Here is a 16,640-nt window from a genome sequence, read left to right as displayed (position 1 = left end):
GGACATCCCACGACGAGGATATGATTTTTCTTAAGCCAAAATCTCCACATGCTTTTATGAAATCCTCTCGCGTCAAGATCCCACATGTGCAGACAGGATGCCACATTTTTCCACGTCTCGAAGTTATTGTGATGCTCCATTTGGATGTAAAAGACGTATATTTTGTTCCGTGTATCGGGGATGAAGTCGTCTGGATTTGTGCATGGCGTTTTGGTATGGTCCAAAGTCTCGGCTTCGCTACAAAAACATAGATAAAATGTTTACAAGCGAACCAAATGTTAAACGACTTTGAACAATCCCCTCTTCCGCTTATGAACAGTAGAGCAACCGAGAATAAAGAAGATTTTCGAGGATTAAGAAACACATTAGTCTAGCTTGCATGAAAAACCATCACGAATCGATAGAAAACGGATTTGAAAAATAAATTTCGGGCCCGAGAGTTTTGAGAAACGGAAGAAAAGTACGTTAAAGACAAAGCTCTCACTTTGAGCTGAGAACTCAAATATGATAAGTTTTTTCATAGTCTATGAGTTTACTAAATCATTTTACGATTTACTAAAAAAGTTTCAATTTTTTTTTTTTGAAGTGAAGTATGTGGAGACTATGCTGTTTACTGTTCCGTGGGTGACATCCGTTAAAAAAGACTCCTCCAATGGTTCCAGAAACGTTTTTTTTAGCAAAATTATAAAATGACTTAGTAAACTCATAGACTCACAAAATACTTTTTAGCTTCGAGATGTCAAAGTAAAACCGTTATCTTTAAAGGAATTTTCTTATTTTATTACGTTTGACCACACTTAAGATAGCGGACAATACATTCATGCGGTCGACTAAGTACCAAAACAATCAGAAGAAGATGTCTTCCCGTGATAGCTTCCGATATTTAAACATTTTTTTGTATAAAATTATCACAGTCATCGTTAATCCGTAGACTTCTTTGGAATATAAATAGGTTTTACTTCAGCTGGTTTGTAAGAACAGTATTGTGATGCTGGACATCCTACGACGAGGATATGATTTTTCTTAAGCCAAAATCTCCACATGCTTTTATGGAATCCTCTCGCGTCAAGATCCCACATGTGAAGACAGGATGCCACATTTTTCCAAGTCTCGAAGTTATGGTGATGCTCCATTTGAATGTAAAACACGTATATTTTGAGCTGCGTATCGGGGATGAAGTCGTCTGGATTTGTGCACGGCGTTTTGGTATGGTCCAAAGTCTCGGCTTCGCTATAAAAACAGATGAAATTTCAGTACAAGCAAAGTAAGTGTAAGGCGACTTTGAGAAATCCCTTCTTCCGTTCAAGAAGAGTAATGACACCGAGAATTCACGAGAGGGCACGTGAGCGCACGAGATAATAGCCAACCGCGTGGAACTACGACGCACATTAACACGTTCTGTCCCTCAAGTGTTCCTTAGGGAAGCGAAGGAGGAAGTTTTCGTTGTCTAGCATGAGACGCATTTAAACTAAAGGGAAAATTAATCCGACTTCGTTAAAAAAAAAAAAGCAGTACGCGCTGTATATCCCGGTGCGTAGATGATGGACAACGCTTTTAATCTCATCCAATCAACGCCACGGAAAAAGATGGCGGCTGTCCATTTTACCACAATACCTTGCGAACCTAACACAGCCAATAGGCACATAGAAAGCCATATCACTTGTGTAAAATTTGTTCCTGTACTAACAGCATTGTTTATGCTAAGTTTGAAGTCGTTCGAAGTTTTCTCTGCATTTTTATGAGAGTTTTTTCAGTTTTCTTGCGCTAAGAATTATAGGTAAATGTGCCAATTGCCACCTTTTTCAGTAAGGTGGATTAAGTCCGGACCCATAGTTTTGTCGGCTTTAAGTGCTTATAAGACTGAACGTATCAGGTGACAGAACAGAAAAAAACAAAAACAACATGCACAACAACAACAACAACAACAACAACAACAATTACAACAACAGAACGTAACAATTCTAGAAAAAAATTTGGACATTGGAAATGGGCTTACCTCAGAAGTTGTTGAATTTCTTTTTCGTAGTTTTCTTTGTACATTTTATCCACATCCAGTTTTACGTGTGCCTCTTTGTTTATGGCATGCTTCTCAAAGTACAACGCCTGCATAAACCCACCCACGTTAATTCCTTTGCCACCGAAATGGTAAGTGCGAGAGATGTCAGGTATGATACATTCACGTCCTTTCCTCTGGGCTGGCATTCGAGTCCAGATGTCCCAATCGACCATCTCGTCTGGCTTTGGCCACTTTTCTTCGAGCTCATTTTTAAATAGTTTACGACTCAATACCCTGCAAAATTTCATAGGTGAAGTCAGCCCCCTTAAGAAATTTTCAACGTCTGTTTTGTGCCAGCCTTCTCAGTCTCTGAACAGAGGCAGTTTTTAGACCACTTAGGCTCGATTTCCGACGCTCCCTTGGGCTCATTTCCCGAACAGCGGTTGGTGATCGAGCTTTCGGGCCTCTCGGATGAGTTCAAAACTGGGCAAAGACATTAGTGGGTAGTCTTTCTGTCCCATTATTTCTGTGCTCGAGAAACGCTACACTGCCAGCAGACCCTTTCGGAATAGTCGAGCCGGGGAAGAGCTGAATAGGCCATTTCTGTGTTGCTGTGAACCTCATTATGAAAGCGAGACAAAGTGTAAAGCTTTTCATATGAAAATTAGTTTTGTTTGCATATGAATGAAAACTCAATTTCAGAATAAAATCTTTGTACTTAGCCTCGCTTTCATAATGAGGTCCAAAGTAGCTCGGAAATGACCAATTAAAGAGCGATGTAAACCGATCTTCTCGATTCACCCGTCCGACAATTTAAAAAGTGACTACTTGGAGTCTTGGAGGAAATGACAGGTTGGCTTAAGTAGAGCATGCGCATTAGACCTCTTACCATCCTAAACCAGGCATAGTTTCCACTCTGTACATCATAGCTGGATCATTACAGAGGTGATTGTAACCCTGGAGTTAGAAAAAAAAAATATCGCCCATTAACGGTTAAGGATGTGTCATTCATGCCAAGCGCTTGTTAACCAGTTAAAAGGACGATGATACTGTAGCTAACGATTTTGATCGATTAATGTAAATTTACATGTATAAAATTAAAAGCAACATTGTACAGAATAAATTAAAGGCCTTTCATCGTAATTAGGGGACATATCGGGAGATTACAAATCTTTTCTTTTATTGTTCAGGCCCTAGTGTTCACTGAGAGTGATAACTTTATCCCGTGGATAAGTCGCTATTCAGTGGATAAAATCAGCATTAGTTGGAGTACATCCTAACGCTGGAAACAATTAATCCGTTGGATAAAGTTATCCACTCTTTCAACAAGTGGGACCTGATTGTTAGCAGTCTTTGTGCGATGTCTTGGGGGGAGGGGGGGGGGGGGGGTGGGACGGGCCATTTATACCAAGCGCTTGTTGGGCAGACGTTTGAATTGAAATCCGCCGTTACTGACATTCCTTTTACAACTGCAAAGAGCACTGCGAAAATCGGGTAGTTGTCACCAAATTGGAAGAAATGGTCACTATTTTCTATACCTTTGGAGCTCGGCTTTTAAGCTTGCCTAACTATATATTAGAAACAATAAAAACCAAAGAATATATGATTTTGTCTTAATGTATGTTTTGCAGATGTCGTACCTGATCGTTCCAAGCTGATATACAGTAAACGCTTTCGTCGTTTTCCAAGACAGGTAGAAGTTGCTTGAAGTAGCTAAGAATATCCACAGACACATCGAGATCTTCCTCAAGAATCACCAGGAAGTTTGCGTTTGGATGCTGTTCAAACGAGTCATGGATGGATTTCTTGTAGTGCTGAAACAACAAAGAAAGATCACGCGATCCGTCAGAAAACCACTCAGAGCTTTTTTGGTTTGCGGAGGTTTTGCGAGGTCTTGAATTGCCCTCTGCGAAGCTCATCAGGGGACTGGGCCCTAGTTTACACATTGCTCAAATTTCGTCATATGAAGAAATGAACCCAGAAAGATCACATAAAAATTAGGACGTTTACCAAGTTTGGTTATGTTTCATTGCGTAGTAACCAGGCTGTGACCTGTCAAGGGTCGCTCAACTACACCTACTACGCAGCTAAGCAACATGTTTTAAAATCCCTCAATTTTTCTGCTTGTCTGCAATCGGTAAACTGATGCTTCACGTCAAATAGCGGTCATTGTTTATATGTTGATTAACCAATCAGGATCATCACAGATTTACATCTCAGCAGCATTAAGAAAAACAAGCAAAACACAACACAACATCAACCTAGCAACAAAAAGCTGCAGACCACACCCATGAGCACAAAACTTCGATTCGCCACGTTGCTCATTCAAAAGAACAAACAACAACAACAACAACAACAGCAACAACAAAAAGAAACAGGGAAAAGGATATTTAAAGACAAGGGTCGCAAATGGACTGGAAGCAGCATACTGATACATATTCACTGAACATATTTCATGATTGTGTCGTATTTCCTCTAAGAACAATGATTTCGTTACGTCACGTGTACAACCCTTTTCGGCTTTATTCTGGATGAGCAATTTGTGACGATAACATAGCCGTATTCGACAGGGTGGAAGTGCATACATATTCATGCGCCGAGAAACAGAGTTTGATACTGCACATGCGTGATTTACCTGTGCTATCCTGGCGTTCACCCTACTGACTCCAGCGTGTTGTTCGAGTTTGACTCCCATAAGCCTTGTAACTGAAGCTGGCTCCTTCCAAAATCCATCAATAAATACCGTCAGCATACTTGGGTCCAGTCCCTCCACCTTTTGTAGGCCACGAAGCATGCGCAGTAGGTAATGCGGTCGGTTGCTTGCCATGACTGCTATGGGGAGTTCTAAGCGACTTCCGTCTTGAAACGCAGGTGGGTTAAGTTCTATAGATACGGGTTCCTCGCCTGAATTTCAATAAATATATACATGAATATGAGTATATGAAACATATTTGAACTGCGGGTGAAATATTAAATAGAAGAAAGGCCAATCCTTTGCGAAAAGAAAGCCTGAAAAACTTCAGGCTTGGACCTTTTCCAGACTTTCTTTACGCAACTGCTGAAGTTGCGTAAATAACTGCGAGAATCCTTCTTCTATTTACTGAAATATGTAAACTTAATAAATAAGTAAGCTGTACACTGTTTGTTATGAGAATACCTAATATCGTACCCAGATCCCCCATGGTCAGCACAAAATCGAGTGAAATTTGTATTCGAGATCACCCATGACCTTGCACGCACCGACCCGGTCAGGGGTTCTATTGAGGTACAGAGAAACTTGTGGCAGGCTTCCGCGTGGCAACTTTTAAGAGCGAACCAAGGGTTGAGTTGTAAACTCAAAGAGACCTAAGCGAAGTCATTTTCCTCGCCCATGTAGTTCAGATTCCCAAACTGACACCACTTACATCTACAAACGTCAGGATATCCTTCATAGATGTCACAGAACTCCCTCCTCCTCCTGTTGGTCAGTGTGTCCGGCCAGCTGCATTGGACGACATTTTCAGGCAGAAGTTTAACCCACGTGCGAAGCTTCACTGGACTCGCCCACTCACCCGGATTTGAAGGACTCTGAAAACTCTCAGCATAAACAACATGTTTATCCTTCATTTTCTGAACGACGAAGGCCCATGTTGAACGAAACTCAAGTTGTTTTATAAAAGAACTGTCGTACGTTGACAAATAGTCTTTGGCATCCTGTGAAAGCTGTTGAACTGCCTCGTCCTAAGATTAAAAATTGAGAAAACAATTAGAACACGAATAACCTCTCTGTTTTTCTCAGGGACTAGTGTCACGCGAAAATTGCCTTCCTGCGAGGGACGTGGCGCACGCGCGTCACGTTGGGAACGAAATGTGATGTCATCCCGAGTTATGTTTAAAGTCTGGTGAATAAATGATAGAGCGTTTTCCTCACATTTAAACCCGCATTTCATTCAACCTCGTTCCCAAGAGTTTTTCCTTTTCCCGTCTACTTGAGAAAGAGAGCAAGGGAAAAGGAGAGAGCCTGGGGTGAGTTTGCAGTTCATTCTTCATTTTGCCCGATCGAAAGGGTGAAGAGAGGAGAGGCAGGTGGGAGGAGGGGGAAGTGGTGGATGGTTAAGGAGGACGCGGCTGTACTATCACAGATATGTATCCGAGACGAGGTTGCTTATTGCAAAATTTGACCTGCAAATGGGCAGCATAGAGAACAGCTTCAATTTGTGATATGACTGGAAAAGATAAAATTGAAGTAATTACCCTCACAGCAAAACAGACGATTCTTCCATGTTTTAAACCTTTTAAATAATCCATAAGTAAACCACTGTCCGCTTTAGATTCGTAGGTATCAAACCACCTCGAAGACATCACTGCGCCTGTTACTTCATTTAAGACCACCACGTTTAGTCCTCGTAATAACATTTCAGATTTGTCTGATCTCTGTTGATGGAGAAAAGCAAGACCAAGTCTGATCACGTGCCCTCATAGGACAGTTATGAATTAACACTATCAAAAGCCTTTTTACGTGATTTTTGTTTTAAAATTTTGTTATCTCCTTCAGTAGATGTGAACTTCGTTCAGCGTTTATCGATGTAAAGCGCTTTTGAAATATATCCTCTTTTTTTTACTGTAGTAAGGTTGCCCAGTGTTAAGATTCTTGGCTTCCCTCCTATTCGCTGTTTCAGGGGAATATCGATCTTCCTTCACGTGGCCAGGAAACGTTGGCAATAGTCACAAATGCGCCATCGAAAGGAATTTACCGTGAATGCCGGACGAAAAAGCTATGAGGAAGCTGGCAAGTGTTTGCTTTAGTGACTCCGCAGATAATTTTACAGTTTACCTGCCCCGTCTTATCACTTGCAGGTATATATAAAAAAATAACATTTTATTGCTCAAGGATTCATATCAGATTTCTTATCAACAAACCATACTGTATCCTTACGATGATATAATTACTTTTTAAAACATCAACATAGGCAAGACCTCAGGAAACTAATAAATGAACATTCATATGACAATACTTGCCGTCTTTCCATTAATCGTAAGCGTTACGTTTTCTTTACTGGAATACACCTCTATTTCTAAGTATTTTGCTTCTGGAAAATAAAAGAAAGTTATTTCAGGTTATAAAATATAAATGGCAGCGACCGAAAGCATTGATTTTTGCAGGAGCCTTGCTTCAGCTTTGTTGTGACCTCGCATTACTCCAACTTTCCGACATGAGATACCAATATAACATGCTCTAAAGTCTACCAAAGATAGAACCACCCCTTTCACGTGGAAACTAGTCATAGATTGATGAGTCGATATTTCACCTTTTGTCTTTGTTTCACCCTATGCTTGCCTGGAGCACTTTCGGACAAAAAACACTGAAACGCGCAAAATTTTGACGCATGAACTGGTTAAGGCATCCAAACACTAAAATTTCCATTCGGTATATTAAAATTGAGCATGTCGTTTATTACTAAAAAGTTCTGGAATCGAACCCGGGCTACACCGGTGGGAGGCGAGTGCTCTCACCACTGCACCCGTGTTCCTGTTTCCCCTGTACTTGAAATGTATGTAAATTGTGGAAGGAAGTTGCCGTCAATAAATTGATTATTTACTACAGTTTTAATGACTGAATAAAATTTTTAAAATCAATGACTGAAAACGTTCGTACGAAGTTAGAACACTAGTTTCAGGTGATGAATTACTATATTCTCAGAAATGTAACTTAGGAGAATTTACGAATTAGAAATCAGTTAAGAACGTTGCTTACCTTTTGTAGTCGAAGTTTCAACTCTTATCTCGTCTTTGCTGAAAGCCGGCGAAAACGTTACTCGTTTTTCTTGCTGAAAATTATGCGCTAAAAGAGCGACGTCAGAAGCTGTTTGAAGTACGAAAATCATGTTGAAAATGATGACCGCCGCGGCACAAATAAACAGAACCCACATCGCAAATCGGCGAAATAATCCACTTTGTGATCTTTTAGATGTCATCCTGAGAACGTTTGTCTAGTGTTTGATTTTCCTTGGCGTGTATCGGTGACTTGACTGTGTTGTTTCAAGATGGCATGTAATTTCGTCCAACCTAACCGCACTTTGAACACTGAAAATTTTTTTTGTCTCTCGGCTAAAAGAGACAATAATCTTAGAGAAGCTGCCTTTGTAGAAGGTTGGTATAACATCAAGCCAGTTTGGTTTATGTCTGTATTACAACTGGCATGGAAATTTCAACAAGTGAATTCAAATTCATCATGGCTGGCAGATGTTCCTAAGTAACGGAATTTAATTTTTTGGCAATTTTATTTCAACGTGGACATCTAATTTACATGAAAACACATCCATTCACGAATTATTTACTTTTTTAAATGTAGATTAAAATCAACGCAGGAAAATTGCGATTATATCTTTCACCGCAATGGTTGCATTTCAAATTTTCACTGCACTGACATTTCCATTTAATCAGAGATCAGTTGTAAAGAGCAAAATGATCTGAGCAAGCGTCATACGCGAACAAGCCGCTGAAAAAATATGGCATACATCCATCAAGGTAAACAACAATCTCGTACCCAGAGTCTTCAGGCCTTTTGGTCAGCGGGGCAACGCCGGGAAGACTCTGGGGACATCGAAAAAATTCCAATTTTTTGATTGGCTGTTATGTTCCGTAACGGTTTCCATTGTTTTACCGCAGAAATCCTGCGGTAATAAAATTCGATGTCCCCAGAGTCTTCCCGGCGTTGCCCCGCTGACCAAAAAGCCTGAAGACTCTGGGTACGAGATTGGGTAAACAATCGTGTAGTAAATGTCATTTTTTAAACCACGATAATGAAATTCTCCCGTTACGTTTGAAGGTCTGCACAGAAATTACACTATAATAACGCATTTCACTTTTTACGGAAGCAATCTACTCTCAGAGATGGTCTGCTGACAAATCACCGAGTATGATAGCTTTAACCTGAGATCACGTCAGGACCAGTAACAACAATACCAAGGTCAAGAACCAAAAGACATGCAAACTCTTTTATGACGCGGGCAGCAAGGCTCCTTTGTTTATGATTGTGTATTTTTAACTCTAGATCCAATTATGTAAATCCATTGTATATTTATTTTTTAAGATGGATGAATAAAGCTTGCTGTTATTTAACTAAGTCAAATAAATTACCTTTATGAATGTATTACTTAATTGTAAGCACCTTGACCACTTCTTCCTATATCATATTTGCGTTCTTGACAATGGCGACCGGATAAACTGATAAAACGAAAGGCTTGCCGGATTTCTTGAGTCGTTTAGTGAAGTCAATAATTATCCTTCTCTCGAAAAAGAGTCATGTGCCGGGCCGCGTACAGAAAGGCTGGAAATCAAGATTGTACATATTGGTTACCATTTGAAAAGAAGTTTTTAAGAATGTCATTACAAAAAACATGTTCCATTTGAGGTTGACGCTCTTGTGAAGAAATTCTTGTTGCCGTAAAAATCCTGGTACTCATGGTTGAACCGGAACCGTAATTTCTATTTCCCAGCATTGAACGTTCCAACCGGGAAAATGGCATGACTAACTTTTCAAAGTCTCCCTTAGTTCGAAAAGTTTGTCAGTGGGTCGATCGAAAACAGCCCCTTCCACTTGCCTCAACCGAAATTTGTGGATGTTTATGAATGTTTAGGCAAATCGCAAACAACGCCAACTTTAATAAGGGGGGAAGTATTACTAAGTTGTAGATTGTCGCCCCAGTGTTCTAAGACTATCGATGAGACGGTCCCTGGTCACAGATGGACTGGGTAATAATGGACTGCAACGTGTAAAAGTTAGGCTAACTGTTTTTAAGTTTTCGCGTTTTTGTTTCCAAAATGCGCTGTTGTTCCTTTCAAGAAATCAATTGATTTTTTTTCTTGATGTTCTAGAATTACTTCGTAACTAAGTGAAGGCGTTGTCGCACTTTTTTCACCACAAAAGGTGAAAATCCTTGCGATACTTCCCCTTTTAAGGTTGCATTCTTTTCGGGACTATTTGGCCATGGGAATACACACAATAGACGGTATTCATGTTTTTTTTTTGGGGGGGGGGGGGGGGGGGCGTATTCTGCCCTGAGAATGAACACAATGGCATTCCGTTCATTCTTTATTAGACCTGCACCTTTCAAAAGCTCATAACCTGCAGCTGCATTGTTGTTTGGGCTGCGATATTGTTCTGTTGTTCGTTCTTTTGTCCTCTTGACCAAGGAACATGCATGTAAGACCTTGCCAACGGCGCAGCTCGCCCAGCCCTACCCCAGATAGCAGGATGAATAGCGTAGAATAAGGGGTCGGTAACTATTCAGCGAAGGGGAGGGGAGGAGAGGGGAAGGGGGGGGGGGGGGGGGCAGAGGAGCAGACGGGCCTCTAATTTTTTAACATAGAGATTATTGACCCAGAAATTGTGGCCCTATTCCAAGACAAGCTCTAAAATTTTGAGCCAAACAGTCTAGCAAACGCCTCGCAACACTGTATCGTTGGAATAGACTACTGACAAGTTTTTCTTGTGCATTTTCTTATTTCAGCATTGATTTGTGACGATCTTGACATGAAAACAAATACAAATAATTAAAACAATAAGATGTAAAGTCAGAGAGTAAGAAGTGCGAGTCTTTTTTAAGAACTTTCGTTTTAAAAGCGAATTTAAAATTAAACAGTGATTTCATTTTCATCAAAACAAAGCGTACGCAGAGCATTTATTCGCTTGTTTGTACGCTTTTTTCAAAGATCGTTGTTTAGTTTATTTCTCTACTGCTTTTTATGAGATATCACAGTTCGCTTTTTCCATTTGTTACTCCAGGATATGTTTGAAGTATGTTTTATCATTAGTCTAGCCTTTTTATTTGAGGCTTACGCACGCCGCTTTCTTGATAAGCAAAATTTAACTAGAGAGCGACAGTGCGTAGACGTAACGCTCGTAGACTGTTTGCAAACTAATTTGCCTCGTCCATGTTAAAAACTGAAAAAACAGAAAAATCAACATGTTATTCACCAGCCTAGGTTGGTCCGTATAGGGAAAAACGGTGCCCACGGTCTTGAGTACGGGCCGACCTCGGCCGGTGAATAACGTGTATATATATTTCTTACAAAAGTGGTTGGGAGAAGTTATTTTTAACAAAAATGCGCATAAACTGTATGTTTAAATAAACAGTGATATTGGAAGGCAAAATTAGATGCTGGCCTTTACTGCTCCATAAAAGATGAAACGAAAGATGAAGTAAACTTTCTTTTTTTATGCCGTCCCATTGGAGACAAATCGCAGTTCTTTTACCAGAAACATCCTCTCTTGCGCACTTTTCCCAAACCCATCCTGAAGCTTAGAGATCTTCTTTTTAAGATCTTCATTTTGATCCCGAAGCAGCTCCACAAATCTATCTTTTCTTTCAACAGCCATTCGTAGCTTAACTGATTCTTCCAAACACGAAGCCAGACTGTTAGAGTACATGAAATACATGAATATTGACCATGTTGCCGCGATAGCTAAAATACCGATATTCACTCGTCCGCAACCAGCCATCGTTCAAAATCGGTATATAGGCTCAAATTATAATTCAACACACCTCTGTATTTTTAAGACGTTCTCCATTCAATGACATTTTCCGTTTTCAAACATTGTTTCCTTCATTTCAACTGGGATTCTTGAATCTCTTTCCAAACTGAACAGGTGCCCAGTTTCTCGTGAAACGCTTGCTTAAACGTTTGTTTCTCCCTGTCGATCCCTGGTAATTTCACGAACTTGTGGATAACACTAAAACTACTGTGTATTGATTTAAAGCCGACCTCGCTAACTGCAGATCCTTTGTGAAGACAGAAAAATCGCTGCAAACTACGACAAAGTAAATTTACCTGCAAGAAAGGAGAAATGATTAAAAAACATCAACCTAGTTATTGCATTATTTAAGCTTACAAATTGCAAGTTGATGTGCTAGAGTTGCCACGTTTAGGCACAATAAACAACAATAATTGATATGGGAAATGAATATACTTATGCATATAAAATTACCTTCACCGTACGTAAATGATGGAAAACAGCTTTCAAAAGATTTTTAAAAGCAATTTATCATCTCAACGGAAAACAGCTCGCGCATGCAGTGAAAAGTGCGCGGATACGACACTGTCGAGATACCGAACGACACTCTCGAAGATTACCGAGAATTTCCGAAGATTACAGGACCTGACATCGACAAATGAAAATTGAACAAACAAACAAACAAACAAAAAACGGAACAAACGAACAATCAAACAAACACTGAAGAAACAAATGAAAACCTTGATACTAGAAAAGAAAATTAACTGGCGCTTTAACTCACTTGTAAAAACCTGTTTACTTCGTAATGCATATATACTTAGTAAGTGAGTGAGCGAGTAATCAACTATTCTTTTATTTGTACCCACTCTTGCTCAACAATAAAATTACAACAAAGAAAATATTAAAAGTCATGATTAGAGTACTGGTTACCTGGAATAACCATAGGGGCTAGCGGAGCGAGGCAGCCAGTTGACTGGTTGAAAGGCTAAACTAAAACGTGATGACAAATATTAGCACTGATTACACAACATTAAAAAAAAAGAAGAAGTTCAACTCTCGTGGCTACAGACGGTGCTGTTATGAACTGTAATACCTGTCTCCAATTATAATAAAAACGATAATATTGTATCGTTGCCTGTTTACCTTTTAAAAGGAATTTTTTCGCGGCATCACTTCTGTATTTCCGCGATTTTTTTATTAGCGCAAAATTGAAAAGGAGGAGGGAGTATCTTATTTATTAGAATTCGAGAAAGAAGGGCAATTTTTTTCTCATTTTCACCTTCCGCGCCTTCACCAGGCGCCCGTGGTATCGAGAAAAAGGCGACTGCTACGAAGTTGCTGCGAAGTTAAATTTCCTGCCTACTTTTTGCAGCTTTGAAAATAAGGATAGGCGATTAACGATAACCATTTAAACATTCCCTCATTTCATCTCGACAGATGTAGTGTTGAATTCAGGTATCGGCAGCAGAGATTCCGGTTAACTTATTTACATGTTATCGGACCTGACCCACCAGAAGTTCATAAATTACCGTATTGATTTCTGGCCAAGAATGTTAGTGGTGTACCGCCGAGTTGAGAATTTTTATTTTCCCTTGATCTAGTGCAAACCATAGATATACACATTTTCGCTTTGTTTTGTTCAACCAATTCGCAGTCGCTCAAAAGAAACAGGTAACTTTGATCAGTTTTGTTACTGTGGAAAAGTCGACCATGACGAGTTCGAAAAATATCTATTTACATTTCAAACCAAAATTATGCAAATTTTACAACAACTTATTGTGTATTTTCTGCCTTAAAGCCAGCTGCCCATAGAGAAAATAAATTCGCTTTTTAATTCTCACATACTTACTTAGCGCCTGAAACAAGCGTAAATGGAAACGACATTATGTTAAAATTATTTCAATTTCTCTTGAATATATATAATGTAGTTGTTCCCACTTCCCGAAACGAAAAAAAAAAAAAACTTTCATTTCGCGCAATATCGAGAAATCGAAAAGCATCACAGGAAAGTAAAGAGTTAGTTTAAATACGCGCTGAACGGTTAATTTTCTGCGACCTAGTCATAATTTTTGTCGTGCTTACAACAGCCTTGCATTCAAAAACTGTGCGCCCTGCTCGATGACAAACGTATTTGATTTAGCTTGATTCCCATCTACCTCCACAGGAAAAAAGCAGTCAACGGTATAATGTGTTTTCTTCGAAGTCTGTTGATGCAATATTTTAAAACTAAACGCTAAGCATTTACGATCAAAACAGATTAGTTATTATGTTACTTTTATATTGGACATACCTTGGTCGAAAAGTAAAAGTGTGGCGCAAGATTTGGCGCTTCGATCTTTTGCAAACAGGACATGGGGCAGAGTATCGATGCATATTTAATTCATTGATAACCTTTACAAAGAGCTGTTTAAATATGCGAACGCAACAAAGAGGTATGGTTTTTCACAGCTCAGCGCTGATAATATTAAAAATGAATTACGCTTACGGCAAACGGCAAATATGAACACGTGATCATGTTTACCCTTTATTTGCCGCTCGCTGCTTTCAGTTTCTCAGTAAAATTGATTCGTTTTGCTTTACCATCAAAGGTCAGGAGAGAATTATTTTGCACTATTCTCGTCTATGAACTATTTTTTCAAGAAAACATAATCGTGGTGAATCCCACAAACGCAATCCTAAATCTCTAATAAAACAAAGATTAACCGCTTCAATGATCTCCTGAGTGGTGGGAAAATACAGCTGGTGTTTGTGAACGCCATTAAACTTTTAAGGAAAGCCTTATAATGAAAATAAACCACTCCGTTCGCAGTAAAATCACCATATGGTACATATAAATTTTCGTGTTTTTTTTTCACTTCATCGCGAAATCGCACAAGTTAGAACTCGCCAAAATAAGCGCCAATAACACATTCTCTATCACTCGTGTTAAAGAACAATACTACATATCATCACCTAAAATCAAGGACCAATTTCTTTAGTGACACTCTTTTAAAACACTTCCCAAGTTGAGCATTTATTCGCTATTAGGCGAGCGTACGAAGACTGTATGCACAATTAAAAAACTGATTTCGCTAAGATTTTTACACTACCCACTCACAGTCTACCTCAATTCTTTGGCCAAAATTCCAGTGTCACCTATTTTTAGTGTAAGTTTGAATAGCGCGCAAAAAAAAAACATATGCGTATCAATGAAAACCTTAAAATATTTTGTTAATATTTTGTTTTAGCGATTTCACGTCAAAGATTTGAAACAGTTTTGGCCAACATACAGCAAAATCTCCATGACAGCGCCATTTTGAGTGTTTTGTGGCCACAGGGCTTGGAGCTCGCTCGAGTTGGCTCGAAGAGTCACTTTAGCTTGTTGTGATTTCAATTGTTGACGTCATACTGTTTTTGAAAATGAGTGTCCTTTCCCAATATAGCGTGACCTGAGAGGGACACTTATACATGCAATATAAAATACTGACTGACGCACGAAACCAGTCAAGTGAATACAGTAGATATTGCATTGGTCTTCGACACCAGCTATGCCTCTTCCTTGAGAAATCACTCCTTTACAGGATTCTAATAAAACGGAAATTACTTAGTCATTGAATATTAAGAAAATCAGTTAAGCTAATCGCTTTTGAGCACCTAAACCTCAGCCAAAACCCGACCAAGCGTAGCAATCACGTTTTGTAATTTATTCACATTTCGATTGGGTTAAATAATGAGCAACAAAACTGACTGGTATCTAAATTTTTAACGTTAACTTACGAAGCTCTTCATGGACATCTTGCTATTAAATAAAAGGGCAGCTTACTTAAGTTCAATAACTAGTGACACTAGCTAGTTTCAGATTTATTCATTGACAATTTCTATATCCCTACTTTTGAGGGTTCTGTTAGCTAAATCATGTATGACATGTATTCCACCTTCTGAGACAAATGCTTAGGTCTACGTATTTTTCACACAAGTATATTTCCTTTGGAATAATATCCAGTAGCGGAATGGGTAAATGAAGAAGAGTTGGTACAATCATGGTGCTCAGGCGGCTTGGCAGCATCATTTTCCGTCACCAAATTAAACCGTAATATTCCGAATATTGTATTATGTTTAGAATATATTGACCCTCTATTGCGATTTCCGAGGGTTTAGGAAAAGGTATCATAACTTCAAGAAGTCTCCTTTTTGATAATTTTCATAAATAAATAACGTACGTTAATAAATCGAACTCTAGGGGGTCGGTTACCTTCGGGTTGTCGCGCTATTTTCCTCCTTTCGAACAGGCTTCCTTTAAAATGTATTGCTACTTTTGTGTGCATGAGCCCAGGTCGTTCGATTTCCTTTTCTAGCAAAGCTTTTTAGTTCCACAGTCGTATTGAAAGCATCGAAGTCCAATATTCAAATGTAACATTCAGCCTTTCTATTAAAAAAAGAGCCGGTCACAGAATTGATCGACGTCTAGTCTTGAATGATCGTTTGACCTTTATTTAGCCTAGAGAGTCAGCCGTATATGCAACTGAAAATGTTCGCATTATGAACATCATAATAGGTTTCATTCGCACAATTTTCTTAGTCTATATGGGACCCTGAATAAAACTGAAAATGAAAAAGAAATTCTAGCTCGCTTCTTGGCGGGCAAGTCTTTCGAAATGGGCAATATACCTGTACATGTATACGGGTGATGTGTGACCGAATGATTTCACAAACTGTGCATAAACCTGTCCCTTCGCCAACCTAGCCTGCGAACAGGTTGGGAAACCCTAATCTTCCCGTCTTTCATCTAATCACTTACCGGTCTGATCTGTTGCTGTTTCAAGATGCTCTTCGTATCAGTAGTAAACTATTACTAATCGTGGAATTGTTTACCAGGCACTCAGCACACGAATGTCCCGCGAGACGTCATGTGATCTAAGTTCGTTAGGCCTTATTTAGGGGGGGGGGGGGGGGGGGAATACGATACTTTTCAGTTCCCCACACAACAGACACAAACCCTTATACGACAGTGGTCATCTTCATTGATGAACATTGATGGTGTTTACGTTACTGAAAGGTCACTGACAAATCGAAAAGCTTCGGCGACGTGTTCGCGTAGTTAGCCTCCGTCGCAGTCGACGTTAAAACGACTGTGTGGGAGGCTATGTACAATGGCCAACACAAATCGCG

The 16,640-nt window shown here is 39.5% G+C and overlaps 1 protein-coding gene and 1 long non-coding RNA gene across 3 annotated transcripts; both read right to left on the bottom strand.

Annotated features, from left to right (window-relative positions):
* Positions 1–739: 739 nt before the first annotated feature.
* LOC146484785 (protein O-linked-mannose beta-1,2-N-acetylglucosaminyltransferase 1-like) lies at positions 740–8,470 on the bottom strand. The gene is made up of 9 exons (XM_085104229.1): positions 7,731–8,470; positions 6,995–7,065; positions 6,230–6,409; positions 5,401–5,716; positions 4,632–4,900; positions 3,637–3,810; positions 2,886–2,953; positions 1,997–2,290; positions 740–1,230 (listed from the first exon to the last, which is right to left on the bottom strand). Exons 1-9 carry the CDS (start codon positions 7,948–7,950, stop codon positions 921–923), a joined length of 1,902 nt encoding a protein of 633 aa, XP_084960355.1. The 5' UTR covers positions 7,951–8,470; the 3' UTR covers positions 740–920.
* A 2,031-nt stretch (positions 8,471–10,501) lies between these two features.
* On the bottom strand, positions 10,502–16,370 carry LOC146484784 (uncharacterized). Of its 2 annotated transcripts, none has more exons than XR_014863514.1 (2): positions 16,270–16,370; positions 10,502–11,809 (listed from the first exon to the last, which is right to left on the bottom strand). It is a non-coding gene; the product is annotated as an uncharacterized LOC146484784 (long non-coding RNA). The 2 variants fall into 2 exon arrangements; XR_014863512.1 differs by lacking the exon at positions 16,270–16,370 and adding an exon at positions 13,783–13,926.
* Positions 16,371–16,640: the final 270 nt, after the last annotated feature.

This window comes from Pavona decussata, unplaced genomic scaffold (assembly GCF_977016875.1).
Source record: "Pavona decussata unplaced genomic scaffold, jaPavDecu1.1 SCAFFOLD_29, whole genome shotgun sequence".
NCBI classification, from domain to species: Eukaryota; Metazoa; Cnidaria; class Anthozoa; order Scleractinia; family Agariciidae; genus Pavona; species Pavona decussata.
The sequence above is the reverse complement of the archived record's forward strand: the minus strand, read 5'-3'. Positions and strand labels throughout refer to the sequence as shown.